General features: G+C 44.6%; 1 protein-coding gene across 4 annotated transcripts in view; it reads left to right on the top strand.

Moving 5' to 3' along the window:
* The first annotated feature begins 8387 nt into the window (after positions 1-8387).
* The window catches only part of vg (transcription factor vestigial), a 78182-nt gene continuing 72801 nt past the window's right edge, over positions 8388-13768 (top strand). For all 4 annotated transcript variants that reach the window (XM_050172186.2, XM_050172185.2, XM_050172184.2 and 1 more), the window contains exon 1: positions 8388-9359. In XM_050172186.2, the coding sequence (XP_050028143.1) occupies positions 9216-9359 (144 nt within the window). In that variant the 5' untranslated portion in view covers positions 8388-9215. The remainder of the gene's footprint in view (positions 9360-13768) is intronic.

Genomic DNA, 13768 nt, shown 5'->3' with positions numbered 1-13768 from the left:
CAGCACGCGGTCGGCAAATTCCTATACGCGCGATACGATTCCACACAATGGAACCTTATAATTGCCTGCGATTACTTTGTTATCGTGGTAAATGTATGATATTAATAATGCGAACAATGTTTTGGAAGCTCAAGTGTCATTTTAAAAATGTGGTCATAATGTACTACGATGAAGAAATAAGTATGCAACGTCTGGTCTTAGTTGCATGCGCTGCTCGAGCTGCCGAGTGCCGTGTTATACATCATAAAGGAAACACCGCTTCACCTGCGCGCTGACTCGGCCTCAATCCAGTTGCGTTTCGGTATCTCGGCAGTAAAGCCAACGTCACAGTGGTGTGATGTGTTTTCCTTCACGGCGTTCTTTCCCGTTGAGGCGATTATCAACGAAAACAAACATTGCGAACATGGCAGGCCGGGCGTTCATAACACGAACGCGACAAACGCTCGTCGAGTCGGCCTCTCGGGCTGGAATCGGCCTCTCGATTTCGTGTAAACACCATTCTATCGCGTAGGGCGCTTGTCGAGTCGGGCTGAGACAGCGCGACTGCATCGAATAGATTGGCCCAACTGGGCCCACCTGAAAAGCCTGTGTAAACACGGACGTGTCGGACCAGCAAAGAGACTTGCCCGAGAGCACCGGGACGTGATCCTTCTTTCTTGCTGCCCGCAGGAATGGTATCATGGACAAAGCAACGCAGGCACTGTGCGGTGCAACCTCTTTCATGTGGCGATAAGAGTCGCGAAGTAGAGATGTGGCTGATGGCTGTGGGAACTCGAAGTCCTGCTTGAACGCGTTGACACCTCGTCTCGAAGCTGCGTGCCGCCACTGTCGAGAACCGTCAGAAGCGAGTTCGTGGAAACGCGGTTCACGTCGGGCTCTGTGAGCCCGATCTTTTTATTTGTGCCACACTACCAGCTGCCCTCTGGCAGCCAAGGCGGGAGTGGTTAGCAATGAAGCAAACATGAGATAATGTCGTGCTATTCATTATAGGAAAGGGTTAAAAAAAAGGCACCCAAGTGCATGGTGAAAGGCTATTGGAGTCAAAACGAAAGTACTTGCACCTTAGAACGGGGGAAAAAAAGGGCGATAACAAATATCAACGCATGACAGTTGATCATATGGCAGTAGCTGACAAGTAGGCAAATGACCAAAATTACATAGAGGTAAACTAACTCCAACAGCCCGCGTCGGGTTCGTGCGAACGACTGCTCCAGACGTGCTATCCATAGACGGAAGCTATAGAAAAATAGCTACACTCAATTGATGCTCATCCACCATTCTCACTCGCGGAATTGTTTGGCCCTTGGCAATCGTAAACATGGCGTAAAGCATATCGAACGCACCCGAACATTTCTTACGGGGTGATCGTTCTTAAGCTTTCCAATATTTTTAAATTAACATCCGGCAGGTAGCATAACTGTTTTCCTTGAGCTGGATTATTCGAAGAGGCGGACATTACTATCACCAAAATTATCAACACATATTCAATTAGTTAACGTAAATACACTGATTATTATCTTAATTCACTATCTTATGCCACATATTGCAATTTGCAAATTGTAGCCGGGGAGTTTTCAAGACGTATCCGCTTGAAATGAATCTCGAGGTTGAGACCAGTATCGAAATATTATTTCCCGAAATGTAGGACGGAGTACGTGGGCGTTGCGGCTACTTTTGTGCTTCAATGGATAAAAGAGCATTTTATTTAAAGTTTAAGTGGAACTGCGCATTTTCACGGAGGTTTTGATGGCGCATATTTCCAAACTGGTGTCCTGGAAGTTCATTCCAAGTGGATGCGCCTTGCAAACTCAATGGCTACAATTCGTAGATTGCAATGTGTGCCGTGAAGTAAATAATTTGAAAGTAAATTAGCGATTATTCTTTATTTAGTTTAATATGTATTTCGATTTCTCGTGGAGGTAATACGTCCACCTCTCTGAACAATCCAGCTGAAGAACTCAAGGACTAGAATTATGTTACCTGCAACTGGCGATTTTTAAAAATTCTGGAAAACTTAAAAATGATCACTCCGTATAGAAAACGTGTACAGGTACCGCACTTTACAGTAACCAGAGTTTAGCGCAAACCACTTCCGTTATTCCCGTTTAAGTGCTCTACATATCATGCGTGTCACACGCTCTCTATGTTTCTTTTTTTTTTTTCGTATTCTCTGAAGCTTGCTTTTGATAGCCGTTTTTCTGTGTGTGCATTATTTCAAATATGCACTTTCCTCGTATGCGCATCTGCTCATCTCAGACTGCATAGCAGCCTCACGTATGTGTCTGGAACCTTGAAGTGTGGTTCAACTTGTCCTCGCCTTTTATCTCTATATGCTCGTGCACGTGTGTTTAGGACTGCATGGTCCACAATTCGGAACCCTATCGCGTTGCTTCTTACCTTAAATAATAAAAACATTATTGATATTATTATGCGAGAAGGCATGGAACGGGCTGATGGCGATGATGATGACTTTGGTTACCAAATAACTAGTATATGTAGGATGTCCTAGGGGACATTCGCCAAGGTTTAAAATTACGCGGAAGCACTTTTGGAGGCCGCAACCAAACGCTTGCTGTGGACTATCGTATGGAACAAGTGACATCATTTTTGTATATTCTGCGTAATTTCATCATTATAGTGAAGAATTATTAACCAACTTCTCCATGTACCAACTATAGGGCAGAGCTTGTAATGCAAGGGTTGCATAGAGCTTTCATGCAACGATCTAATTTGGCAACTTGTAGGCGTCTACTTGATACGTAATTATTTTTTCTGTATCTTAAACGAAGTCCGCGAAATATGACAAAAAAATAAGAAGAAGCTTGACACATGACCACCTGCGTGCCGCGATTGCACAGCTTTCACGCGTGCCACGTGCAAACTAACGGCGCAGTCAGCCTCGCGTGCCGCCATGTTCTGCTTATCGATTCCCTGAACCTGCGCCGCTGCCCTGTCATGTTCTGAGCGGCAGCGCATGAGGCCAAATGCTCTGTTCATGCATATGTGACGCAATCGAGAGGCACTGCAATCGCGAAGCTTAAGTGGGCGCGTGGCGTGCTCTTTCTTTATGAATATATTTTGCGGGCTTTCTTTAGAAGGCTGAAAAAAAAAATGCATATCCAGAAATTTCAGACGTTGCCCCTTCAGCCATCTGTCCAACTTCACCGCAAGGCGTCCATTTAAGTAAATTGGCAGCATCTGGAAAAAAGAAATGGCATTTCTAAACGTCGGCTTAAATTCAAGAAGTGTCAGTTAGCAACTTTGAGAAGGTAGTGCCTTTTCATAACATTTACCGCACTTCATCGTAACTTCCTCGCTGCGTTATAGAACCATTTTAATTGGGACGAAAACGCTGTTATAACGCAGCAGCCAAGTTTCAGCAAAGTGCCATCAGTGCCTATGTTCTTAGAATGAAGCACCATCGCGACGTTGCTAGCCGAAAGTTGTGGAGATTCGGTCGACCTCTTCAAATATCATTTTCTTTAAATGGTGCCCATCGAGTTACGCTTGTGCATTGCGGTGAAGTTCAACCAATGACTGAAATGGAGATATCCGAAGTTCTTGGATATGAATTACTAATAACCAGGAAGTTAGAAGCTACTGAATTAGGTGTTCCCTAGAAGGCTTTATAACATTCTCATTGATCTTGTGCCATAAAGTGATACCTGCGAAGTTGGTTAACTTATAATCTTGACTACTTATGCAATTAGGCAGCATGCAAAAGAAAGAGACACTTTGTTCATGCATAACCAACAACATGCATTTACTTGCGTCCACCTAGAATACTGAAGTATATCTGTAAACATTCGCTAAAGTTAGCAGGGACAACTTCTTTACAGGCAAAAGAGTGATGAGGATGTCTGGAATTCGGGGAGCAGTTTCACAAAAGGGTGGAATTGCTATCCGTCCGAGAGCACGAAGCTACGAAAGAAGTCTACACTGGTTTCTCATAAAGTCTCATAACGTTTAAGAGGAAAAAAATATATGTAGATAAAACTCCTATGCTGGAATCTGAGGAGCGAAGCTTTCGAGTAGCGGTTAAAGCAATGCAATGCAACTGATTATATTCCGCACAGCGACTTCCATCATAGTGGTTATCTGCTTCCCAGTGAAGAGGGAAGACGCGGAGACTGCCACCATGTAGCCTACGGGAATGCGCATCATATTCTCTCCGGTGTTAAGTCCCTCTATAATTACAGTGTATTCAGGGTCAGCGGACCGGTGTGAATGAAGCGGGCTGCTCGTGGAAATAGTGCATCAATAAACTGCACGTTACTCGGCTAAACACCGATCAAGTAAATGAGCCAAGCCGCTAAGCCTAAGAAACTAGGCATAACAAGGCTTTCTCTATTAAAGAAATTGTGTTTCTTACATTTGTATTAACGAAGACATTTAGGTATGATGTGTTTTGTCACCGAATAATTCTGTACAATCCAAGGCTGGCACCCTGGAGACAATAGTGAGGGTGGAAAATATGGTAGTGCTTTCCTGAGTGAGCTATTCGGCAAGGGAGCAGTAGTAGCAACGGTAAAAAAGTGATTGTGACTCCGTCTTCATATCGTCTTTTGTAGAAATAAATTTTTTTTCTAAACACACGGAGCTCGAGAGCCTAAAACCATCGTTTTAGGAGTCTTGAAGGAATATATCACTAAGTTTAAATAGGCCAGCCTACTCCTACAATACGTCGAATACTCTTATCGACTACGTTGCAGCATAAGAGAGGCCTTAGAAGTTGCTTTAGCGAAAGCACGTTGAACGTCGTCGCTGCTATATCACCGACCCTCTATACCGCACCACAGACCCCAGAATTTCACAGGTGAACTTCTTCAAACGCATAACGACAGTTAGTCCAACGAATACTGTCACTTAACTCGCCCCTTTTCGCTCCACAAGCCACTGCCACGTGCGAGCGCTTTTCAGTGTCGGGCATTGTTCTTTACCGAACAATGTCCGACACTGAAAACGTAACGACCAAGTACTTTTTTCTTTCTGCTCAGTTCATATTCAAACTTTCCTGCTCCCCTTCACCAGCTTAAGCCGATGAACCTATTTTGTGTACTGGTTACCATGCTTCGAATTCCTATTTATTATTTCTTTTTCCTAGGTACCACATATTTTCGATGTCTCGTAACAAAGCAAAATATTAATGAAAGGAAATTACCTGCTTCGTCTTTGCGTTGGTTCTATTAAGTACTGCTTAAACACTGGCCAATTGTAGTGCAACTTATTACTAGCAGCTTAAAGCAGTGAGCAGTGACGAAGATGCGGGTATTGTTAGAGGCGAGGAAATGTATTCATAGCGGAAGTGATCAAAGTGAGATAAGAGTAACGACACAAGGCACTGGTTTAGATTTCATAATATGAAGAAAAGTACAATGTGGTGTCTATCATCTTTATGTGGATATTCTTATTTTAATTTTTATCCCTCTCTCTGGCTCCCCCCCCCCCCCCCCACCAAAAAAAAAAAAAAACTAGTTTGACGCATCAAAATACTTTTGCCATAGATCCGCACATCCACATGCATACGGGCGCTCTCTCTGTTTTAAAAAAAAAATAGAGTGAACTCTTTGCAATGCATTCATTGCTACCGCAGTAATTCAAAGCCTCACTCATGTTTCATCTGATTTTCATCCGTATAGCATTCGCATTTCTTTGGGACGATGAAGCAACTTAGAGCCGTCACTAAGCACTCAGTCGAACTTTAAAAAAAAAACAATAACCAACACGTCTACAGAATATTCAGTGTAACATGTTTCATAATTATTCTACTCAGGTGTTGTATGCAATGAGTGCAGCACACAATAGGGCTCCACGAGCAGAGGTGCACCGGGCATCAAAGTAAGTTCTCTATGCGTTTACTAGCTCTGATTTACACACGTCTGCGGATATTTATTTATTTATTTATTTATTTATTTATTTATTTATTTATTTATTTATTTATTTATTGCATACTGCCAGCCTGGATGTCAGGCTTAGGCAGGAGGGGGGTACATAGCAATAGTGTGTATAAGAATACGATGTACATTTGGTCGAGCAAATATGGCATTGGAAGAAGTTACATAAGACGTACAAAGCGAAGTACAAACACAATACCACGATAATGTGAAACATCGCTAACTATTGCGAAATGCACTCAAGAAAGAAGACACCATCGAGCACTCAACCATATGGGCAGGTAGGTTGTTCCATGTGCGAAGTGTGCTCGGGAAAACTGAGGCTTTGAACACATTTGTTCTGCACAAGAACTCGCTCACCTTCTTTGAATGGCAAGAACTGGTTTGTCGCTAGGTAATTGAATGAAAATATGCATTTTTGTTTATTCCAAGTTGGTTATGGTAAACTAAGTTGAATAGTTTTATTCTTTCTTGCTGTCGTCTTCCTGTAGGGTCTCTAAATTGGCTGTTTGCAAAAGGGCTGATCGGGATATTTACCAAACATAAGAATTATATATGAACCTGACACATTTGCGTTGGACATTCTCAAGTTTGGTAACGTTGCTCTTTGTGTGTGGATCCCAAACAACTGCTGCACATTGTAGAACTGATCTGATGAAAGTTTTGTATGCGAGTAGCCTAATTTCTGTTGGGAATTTACAAAAGGTTCTTCTTAAATATCCAAGTTGCTTCATTGCCTTACTTAAAGTGTACGTTATGTGGTCATCCGATTTCAGATCTGATGTAATTATGACTACTAAGTATTTGTATTTTGTAACCTGAGATAAGGTGTTGTTATTGATTGTGTAGCAAAACTTCATATGATTAACTTTCCGTGTCACAGTCACCGCAACTGTTTTTTTTATAATTGATGCTCATTTACCAAGTTGAGCACCAGGCCTGAATTTTACGTAGAGACATACTTAATTAATCCTAATCGTCGTGGCTCAAAATCTCGTCGTAAAGTGTAAGATCATCGGCAAACAGGCGTGTTTTAATTGATATATTGGCAGCAATATCATTTATAAAGACCAGATAAAGCAATGGTGCCAGGACGGAGCCCAGAGGAACACCGGACTCTACAGGGACAGAGTCTGAGCTGATTCCATCAAGATAGACTGTTTGATGCCTGAATGATAAGTATGTCGCTAGCCATGCGAGCAATGTATCGTTTTTCAGAATAGGTTTAAGTTTCAGAAGCAGTTTTTGGTGGCACGCTGTATCAAAAGCTTTCTCGAAATACAGGAATATCATGTCTATTTGGTTACCCCTATCTGATGCTGATGCCAGGTCATCGACAATTTCTAATAGTCGCGTTACCGTGGAATGCTGTCGGCTATCAATAATGCAGTTTTCCTCTGCAAAAGTGGAAATATGTGCGAAGATAATGTGCTCGAGTGTCTTCGCACATGTACATAATACGGAAATTTGCCTGTAGGAAGAGACAAGGGAACGGTGGCCGGTTTTCGGTATCGGTGTGATTTTAGCATGTTTCCAATCGTTCGGAAGTTCTTCACACGACAATGATTTATCAAATATCAAACATAGGTACTTTGCGCACCAATCAGCGTAACGGAAGAGAAAGGAAGCAGGAATGCCATCAATTCCCGGCGAGTTCCTGAAATCTAGATTGAGCAGAAGGGTCAGTACACCGTCTTAACTAATGGATAGATTATTTATTGCAGGAATCTCGTCAAAAGCATTGAATTGTGGAATTACATCATCATCCTTGGTGAACACTGAATAGAAGTAAAAGTTTAAGGCATCCGCTACGTCTTTTCGATCCGTTACGGCAGTGCCATTTATCAGAAGGTTCGAAACTGATTGCTTCTTTGGGGACAAGTGACGCCAAAATTTTGCCGGTGATGCAACAAGAAACTCTTCTAAGCGTACACTTTGATAATATTCTTTACTTTTTTTGATAGCATCCTTGAGAAGCAGTCGCAGTTCAGATAGCTGGTATAGTTTTGTAATTATACGCTTCAGACGCCAGTGCTCCTCATACAGAGTTAACTTTTACCTTTTCATTTTGAATAAAAAGCGAGAGGTGGCCCCACGATGACCGTTGTTTGAATGCCATGACTCGGAGACATTCTCGTCGCCCTGAGCAGTACTGCTCTTTTTCTCTGCATCCACGCGCACTGTAAAGCGTGTTTCTCCTGAGTGCGTGCGCGTCCCTGCCTTACCGCGCGCACCGCCCTCAAGCGACGGGTACCCGGCGCTCTGTCCACGGGGGCAATGGAGAAGATGAACGCCCCAGCATCTTCCGCCTCCGGGATCCTGTTTGTTCTCCAGCCCCCTTTCCCTCTCCCGCGAGCAGCGGCGTCCTATTGGATAGCCTAAACCTTGACGTCAGCGCAGATTAGCCAGTCCCCGCCTCCGCTCGCTCCGCCCTTTCCTCCCGATCTCTCACCGAATCGCTCCGTCCCGCGGCGGAGGCGTTTCGCTCGCGAACCCGTCGAACAGGCTCGGAGCAGACGACAAAACCTGGCCGGCTGCCGGCGGCGTGCAAATGGCGAGAGGTCGCTTGTAGCAAAGGGAGCACGCTGTTCGGTCGTTTGGTCGTAGCGTGGACGGTGCAAGTTTGTGGTCCGAACGAGACCTGAACATGGATTTGTGATTGTGTGATTGGTGTGTCGTGCTCTGGACAGCCGCCGAGTGCTCGCTCTCACTTGGTCTTGTGTCATCTGAGAAGCCTCGCGTTTTCGCGGGTTTTATGAAAGCACTTACGCCTCTCTGGTCTCCTGTCTAGTGCAGTGCAGGAGCTGGATGGAAGTTGACCTTCGACCTTGGTGGTGTTGCCTCCAGTGTTACCAGTGACGGCGCGGCATGCAAAGCAATCGTGGCTTCTCTTGCCCTCGTAGCAGATGAAGCAAAACCAACTGTAGTCAGCGCAAACCCGGTGTTTTTCTCGCCAAAAACTCGAAGCTCGGTCTTGAGTAAACAGAGCCCCAGGACACTTGCAGGACAACCTTTGAAGCGCTTCGTCGGGACCTGTCTGACGAGCATCCGAGGCTGATAAGAAGACGAACCGAACATCTCCTAGGCATCAGCAGGCTCGAACGTAGGAAAATCGACGTACTTCGCGCGTCGAAGTGCCGATAAGGGCGGCGTCGTGTCGCGCACTTCGCCGACGACCGTGCTCCGCGCCCGTAGGACAGCGAGGGAGGCTGACCGCGACGTCGCTGCAGCCTCCCGTCGTCGCTGTCGTCGTACCCCACGGGTCCCAGCGGCAGCGTGGGTTGGTGGGAGTCTGATGCGACGGCGGCGGCGGCAGCCAGGATGAGCTGCACCGAGGTCATGTACCAGCCTTACTCGCCCTACTTTCCCTACCACCAGCGGGCGGCCGCCGCCGCCGCTTCGTGTCCCGGGGCTGGAGCCGCGTCCGGCATCACGGCCGCCCAGGCCGCCTGCCTCGACTACAAGGTGAGCGCCCTGGCAGAATGGCATGTATATATATATATATATATATATATATATATGGGTGTAGGCACTGAGCATACTCGACAGGGTTATCGGATTGTAAAGCCTGCAAGATGGATCTTCAGAACGACATGCTAGCAGGCCAGGAGCTTTGATATACGATTACATATATCTTAACGCTTTGTTCGTTGTTCATATACATGTTGTACAAGGTGCGTAATAAAGTTGAAACGAGTTCGTAATAATTGCTCGGTTCTCTGGTCGCTGTTGCACTGAGGGAAGGATTCGATTAACTTGAGCCTCTGCCCGTTCACTGGCATTTATTACAATGAGAAGGAAATTTGGGTTCCGTTGAGTTAAAGTGATAATTAGAAAGAAGTAGTGCAGTAACCATAGGCAAGACGAATATACTTTTCATAAATGTGCGCGGATGCCTTTTTCACAATGGGAGGCGAAGTAAACAGAATGTTCTTCAATAGAATTGAGCGCATTACTCAGTGTTCCAGTGTAATGCTACTGAGGCTGCCAGTGGATCTGCAACATGTACTTTTTGTGGCTTTAATAGCAAAGTATTGAACTTTTAGTCACTTACGATTTAATCTTTCAAATTGGTAATGAACGAGATTACAAAATCGGAAAAACCAATAACTAATCTTTTAAGATTAGCGTGCTTAGCGTATCATTTTCTTGGAATGTGTAGTTTCGTTACCTTGTATTATTTTCTTGCGTCATCCATGTTTTCTCCTTTAGAATCTAAGTTTGCTTGTGCCTGTATAGTAAACGTCACAAGTTTCGATTGTTCGTTTGAAGTTCTCATGTGCTGCGACGTACATTATGAACGAATTGGCATATAGCCTTCGTTTGTGAATCAGAATTCAAAGCGGGGCTGACTGGTATAAGCTTGCATGTTGTGACTCAGTGCGGAAATTAAAATAATGTCTACGTGTTTCACGTCCCATATCCACGACCTGATTTTGAGGCACGATTTAGTTAGGGACTACGGATTAATTTTGACCACGTGCCTCCACGGGTTTCCTTAACGGATGTCTAAACCTATAAGTACACGAGCATTCTTGCATTCCGCCCCCATAGCGGCATCGAACCCGGGACCTCGGGCTCAGCATGCGCAACGCCATAGCCGCTTATCTATACCGATGCTGGTAAATTTAGTGTGGAACGCGCAAGACCAAAGATAAAGGGCGCGGACAGACGCTCATGTTCAATTCCTTACAGCCAGATAGCGCGTCGGTTTGTCCTCTTCGTCTCCCGTCCGGTGCGTTCTGTGCCAAGTAAGTCGCACCAGAGATTGCAGTCGCATCACGAAACCGGTCCGTTTCTCGGAGCCGCACAGCGTGGAAAAACGGAGCAATTCATACGTGCGGTGTGTGCATGTATATTATTCAGACGAAAGCTTTATTTTTACGGCGAAAGCAGTCAATATATAGCTCTGTAATGGGTTTCCTCTGTCAGCCTTCATCCATCCCGTTACGCGAACGATGAGTGGGCCGAGAACTCGTATAGCTGTGTCTTCGGCTCGATTCTTATCCCGACCCAGTATACCTGCAAATACGTACGCATTAGGCTAATGGGTGTCACTGAAGCGGACGGACCCAATCAGCGATAACACAGCAGCGATGGAACACCTCCACGCTATTGCACTGCGTCAGATGTTACGTACAAATGCAGGCAAAACGCGGTGTAGGGTATAGCAGAATAAACGCTTAAAATAAAACATTGACGTATACCACCACCGCTGCTGGGTTTCGAACTCACGCAAGCAGACGGGAAGTCGGTCTGGTTCTTCGATGCTCACAACACACAGACTGGGAATCGAACTCGCGTCATTGCAAAGATGGGCGCTTGGTAATCGGATGCGCTATACATGCAGAGGACTCGCGCGAAAGAACTATATTCTCCGCATTTCGGCAATGTTTCGCGGTTCCCATGAAGTCTGAGACAGTCGCAGCCGGCACATGTATTTCGGAGGCCACAACAGTTCGAGGACGAGGATGACTTTGAGCACACTGCGTGGCAGTTGTCCTTAGAAATATGGCAGCGTATTGGTGAGTATAACTCATTGTCGTGATAGTGAAATCAGCCTGGTTGCACGAAGAGGTGCACATGGCAATGGAGATGGATGATCAGCCTCAAGCGTAACTCATATGCAGAATTATGACACATACCCATGTTATGACGCATACCCATGGAGATCAGTCGGTTCGCGGACAGCAGTGTCGAAAGATCAAAGGCGTCACTGCCAACCACTTCACAATAAGAGCAACACAAAGATTTTTTTTTTTTTTTTTTTTTTTGCAATGTAGCTTCCCCGATATACGGAGGACAAGTGTCCTTCATTTGAGCGCAGGAAATGCATTGGATTTTTTTTTTCCTTCTTTCTCGATAATGGCACGGCACTCTTACGCTCGTGACAGTCATTCTAAATGTCATTTCCTTGGAGGCACATAATTCCCAACCGGGGCAATCGAAACGACTCGTCGTGGGTGAAAAGCACATCATACAGATTATTATAATGTATCAGAATTATGGGTGTTAACACATATTGTATTCTCATGTGCATAGTTCATTCCCACGTAATGTATCTCCCACAAATGTATTTCCGCGCACCATACGGGAGAATTTGCAGCATGATTTCCCTAAACAACAGTTTTCTTTCTTTGATATACCTTTACAAATACTTCAAACATTTCATTTTTCGCAAATATTTTCTTTTATTTTGGTACATTGGACGAAACCCGACTTCCACAACATCCCTATAACTGCTGGCTGTTCAGCTGTTTGTATGCGTAGCGGTTGAGCTAAAATATTTTAAGTGCAACCAACAAACGAAATCATGTGGTGATTTTCACAATAAGAGAATGCTGTTGTCGCATTGAGTTCCGAGCAGAAGGATTCGTCGAAGCCTGCTCTTCTTGCTTTCGCGATTAAAGGCTATAGCTCGAGGTAACGGCGTATAGCCTGCATATGTTCTAAGTCGGGGGCCAAATTCGCAACGCTTGTCGATCGTACACCAGCCGTTTTGCTACATGCCGGTCCCGATCACTAGTATTACATCCAAAATCGCGAAGTTGCTGACAGCGCGTTCTCGCGAAAAATAATTTTCTGTCATAACTCACTGTATATACTGGCACTGTTTTATTTATTTTTTTAATCGTAGCATTCGTCACGCCAAGTGGTTGATCCTGGTGAAAATGCAAGCGCGGTGACGTTCGCTCCAATGGCGAATGTCAGTTATACACCGCCGAGGACGTGATTGTGATTCCAAGCCGACGTCGGGATCTGCAGTCGCTGCTGTTATATATTCTGCCGATATATGCGTGCATAACTTGAGCGCTCACAAGTTTCGTACTAGTCGGTTCGGTGTGTTGCAGAAATCACGTGTACACGTTGTGACGCACATGCTTCATGCGCAAACATGTCTACCTGACGTTGCTTTCGGGCTTTAAAAAAACGTCTCTCGAGGCATCGTGTTGAAGAAAGAAAAAAAAATAAGGCAACGGCAGAAATGGAAAGATATGCCGAAGCACATCAATAGGGTTGAAATAGTTCAACATTCCAGAAGTGGCAATGGAGAGAAAGATAATTAGAATTGTATTGGTAAATCGCTATCTTGCTATTCAAAAACGATACGCTCACCATAGGAAGACGTATGGTAAGCCCGAAAAAAAGAACGCAAATGCTAAAAATAGATAAGGAAAGAAAAGAAAGTATAAGAAAGAAAAGAAATTGAATATATTGCGACGCGGCATTCAAGTTCCCACACCGTCTCTCAGTATTGTCGGGAATTTTGGCGACGCCCGTTCTGGCTTAGTTAAATTTGTATCGGTAAAGATAGATTACATTCTATTCTAAAACAGCAAAAATCGAATTCAGCTTAATACAAGAACTTTTTCTAAGCCCCGCAACGGCCCGAGTACGGAAAGATATTTTATATCTGATATTGTATACACATATGTACTGGCACTGCAGCTTTAAAAGGATTGAACTTGGGCCTTCACTTTTCTCTTAGGCTATTCAAGCTCTTAGGAGAAAGGGATCGGTTGTTCGCCCTATGCGGTAGAGATAACTGCTCGCGAACGCTATCTGTTCAATCACATCCGATGGGGCAATGCTCCCGACTATAACTGCGTATCTGTAGGAAGTAGCCGTGGAAGGTTTTGACATACGAGGCGTCGCTCATCCAAATGCAGGATTGCCTCTTGGTGTCTTCTTAGACACATTTATGAAGTCTCGTACGAATTTGTACAACATACAAACACTGCGCATGGCTAAGCCATTGTTTGTTCGGATAACTCAGGATGAGAGATTAGTACTAATTAGTACTAGACTGAATGCGAGGCTCACAATTCCTTCACCGTTTCTCAGTGAAACGTCAGCACGGCTGTGCAATATAT

The sequence above is a fragment of the Dermacentor andersoni genome, chromosome 6, assembly GCF_023375885.2.
Source record: "Dermacentor andersoni chromosome 6, qqDerAnde1_hic_scaffold, whole genome shotgun sequence".
Classification (NCBI taxonomy): Eukaryota; Metazoa; Arthropoda; class Arachnida; order Ixodida; family Ixodidae; genus Dermacentor; species Dermacentor andersoni.
This window is presented reverse-complemented; position numbering and strand designations above follow the sequence as displayed.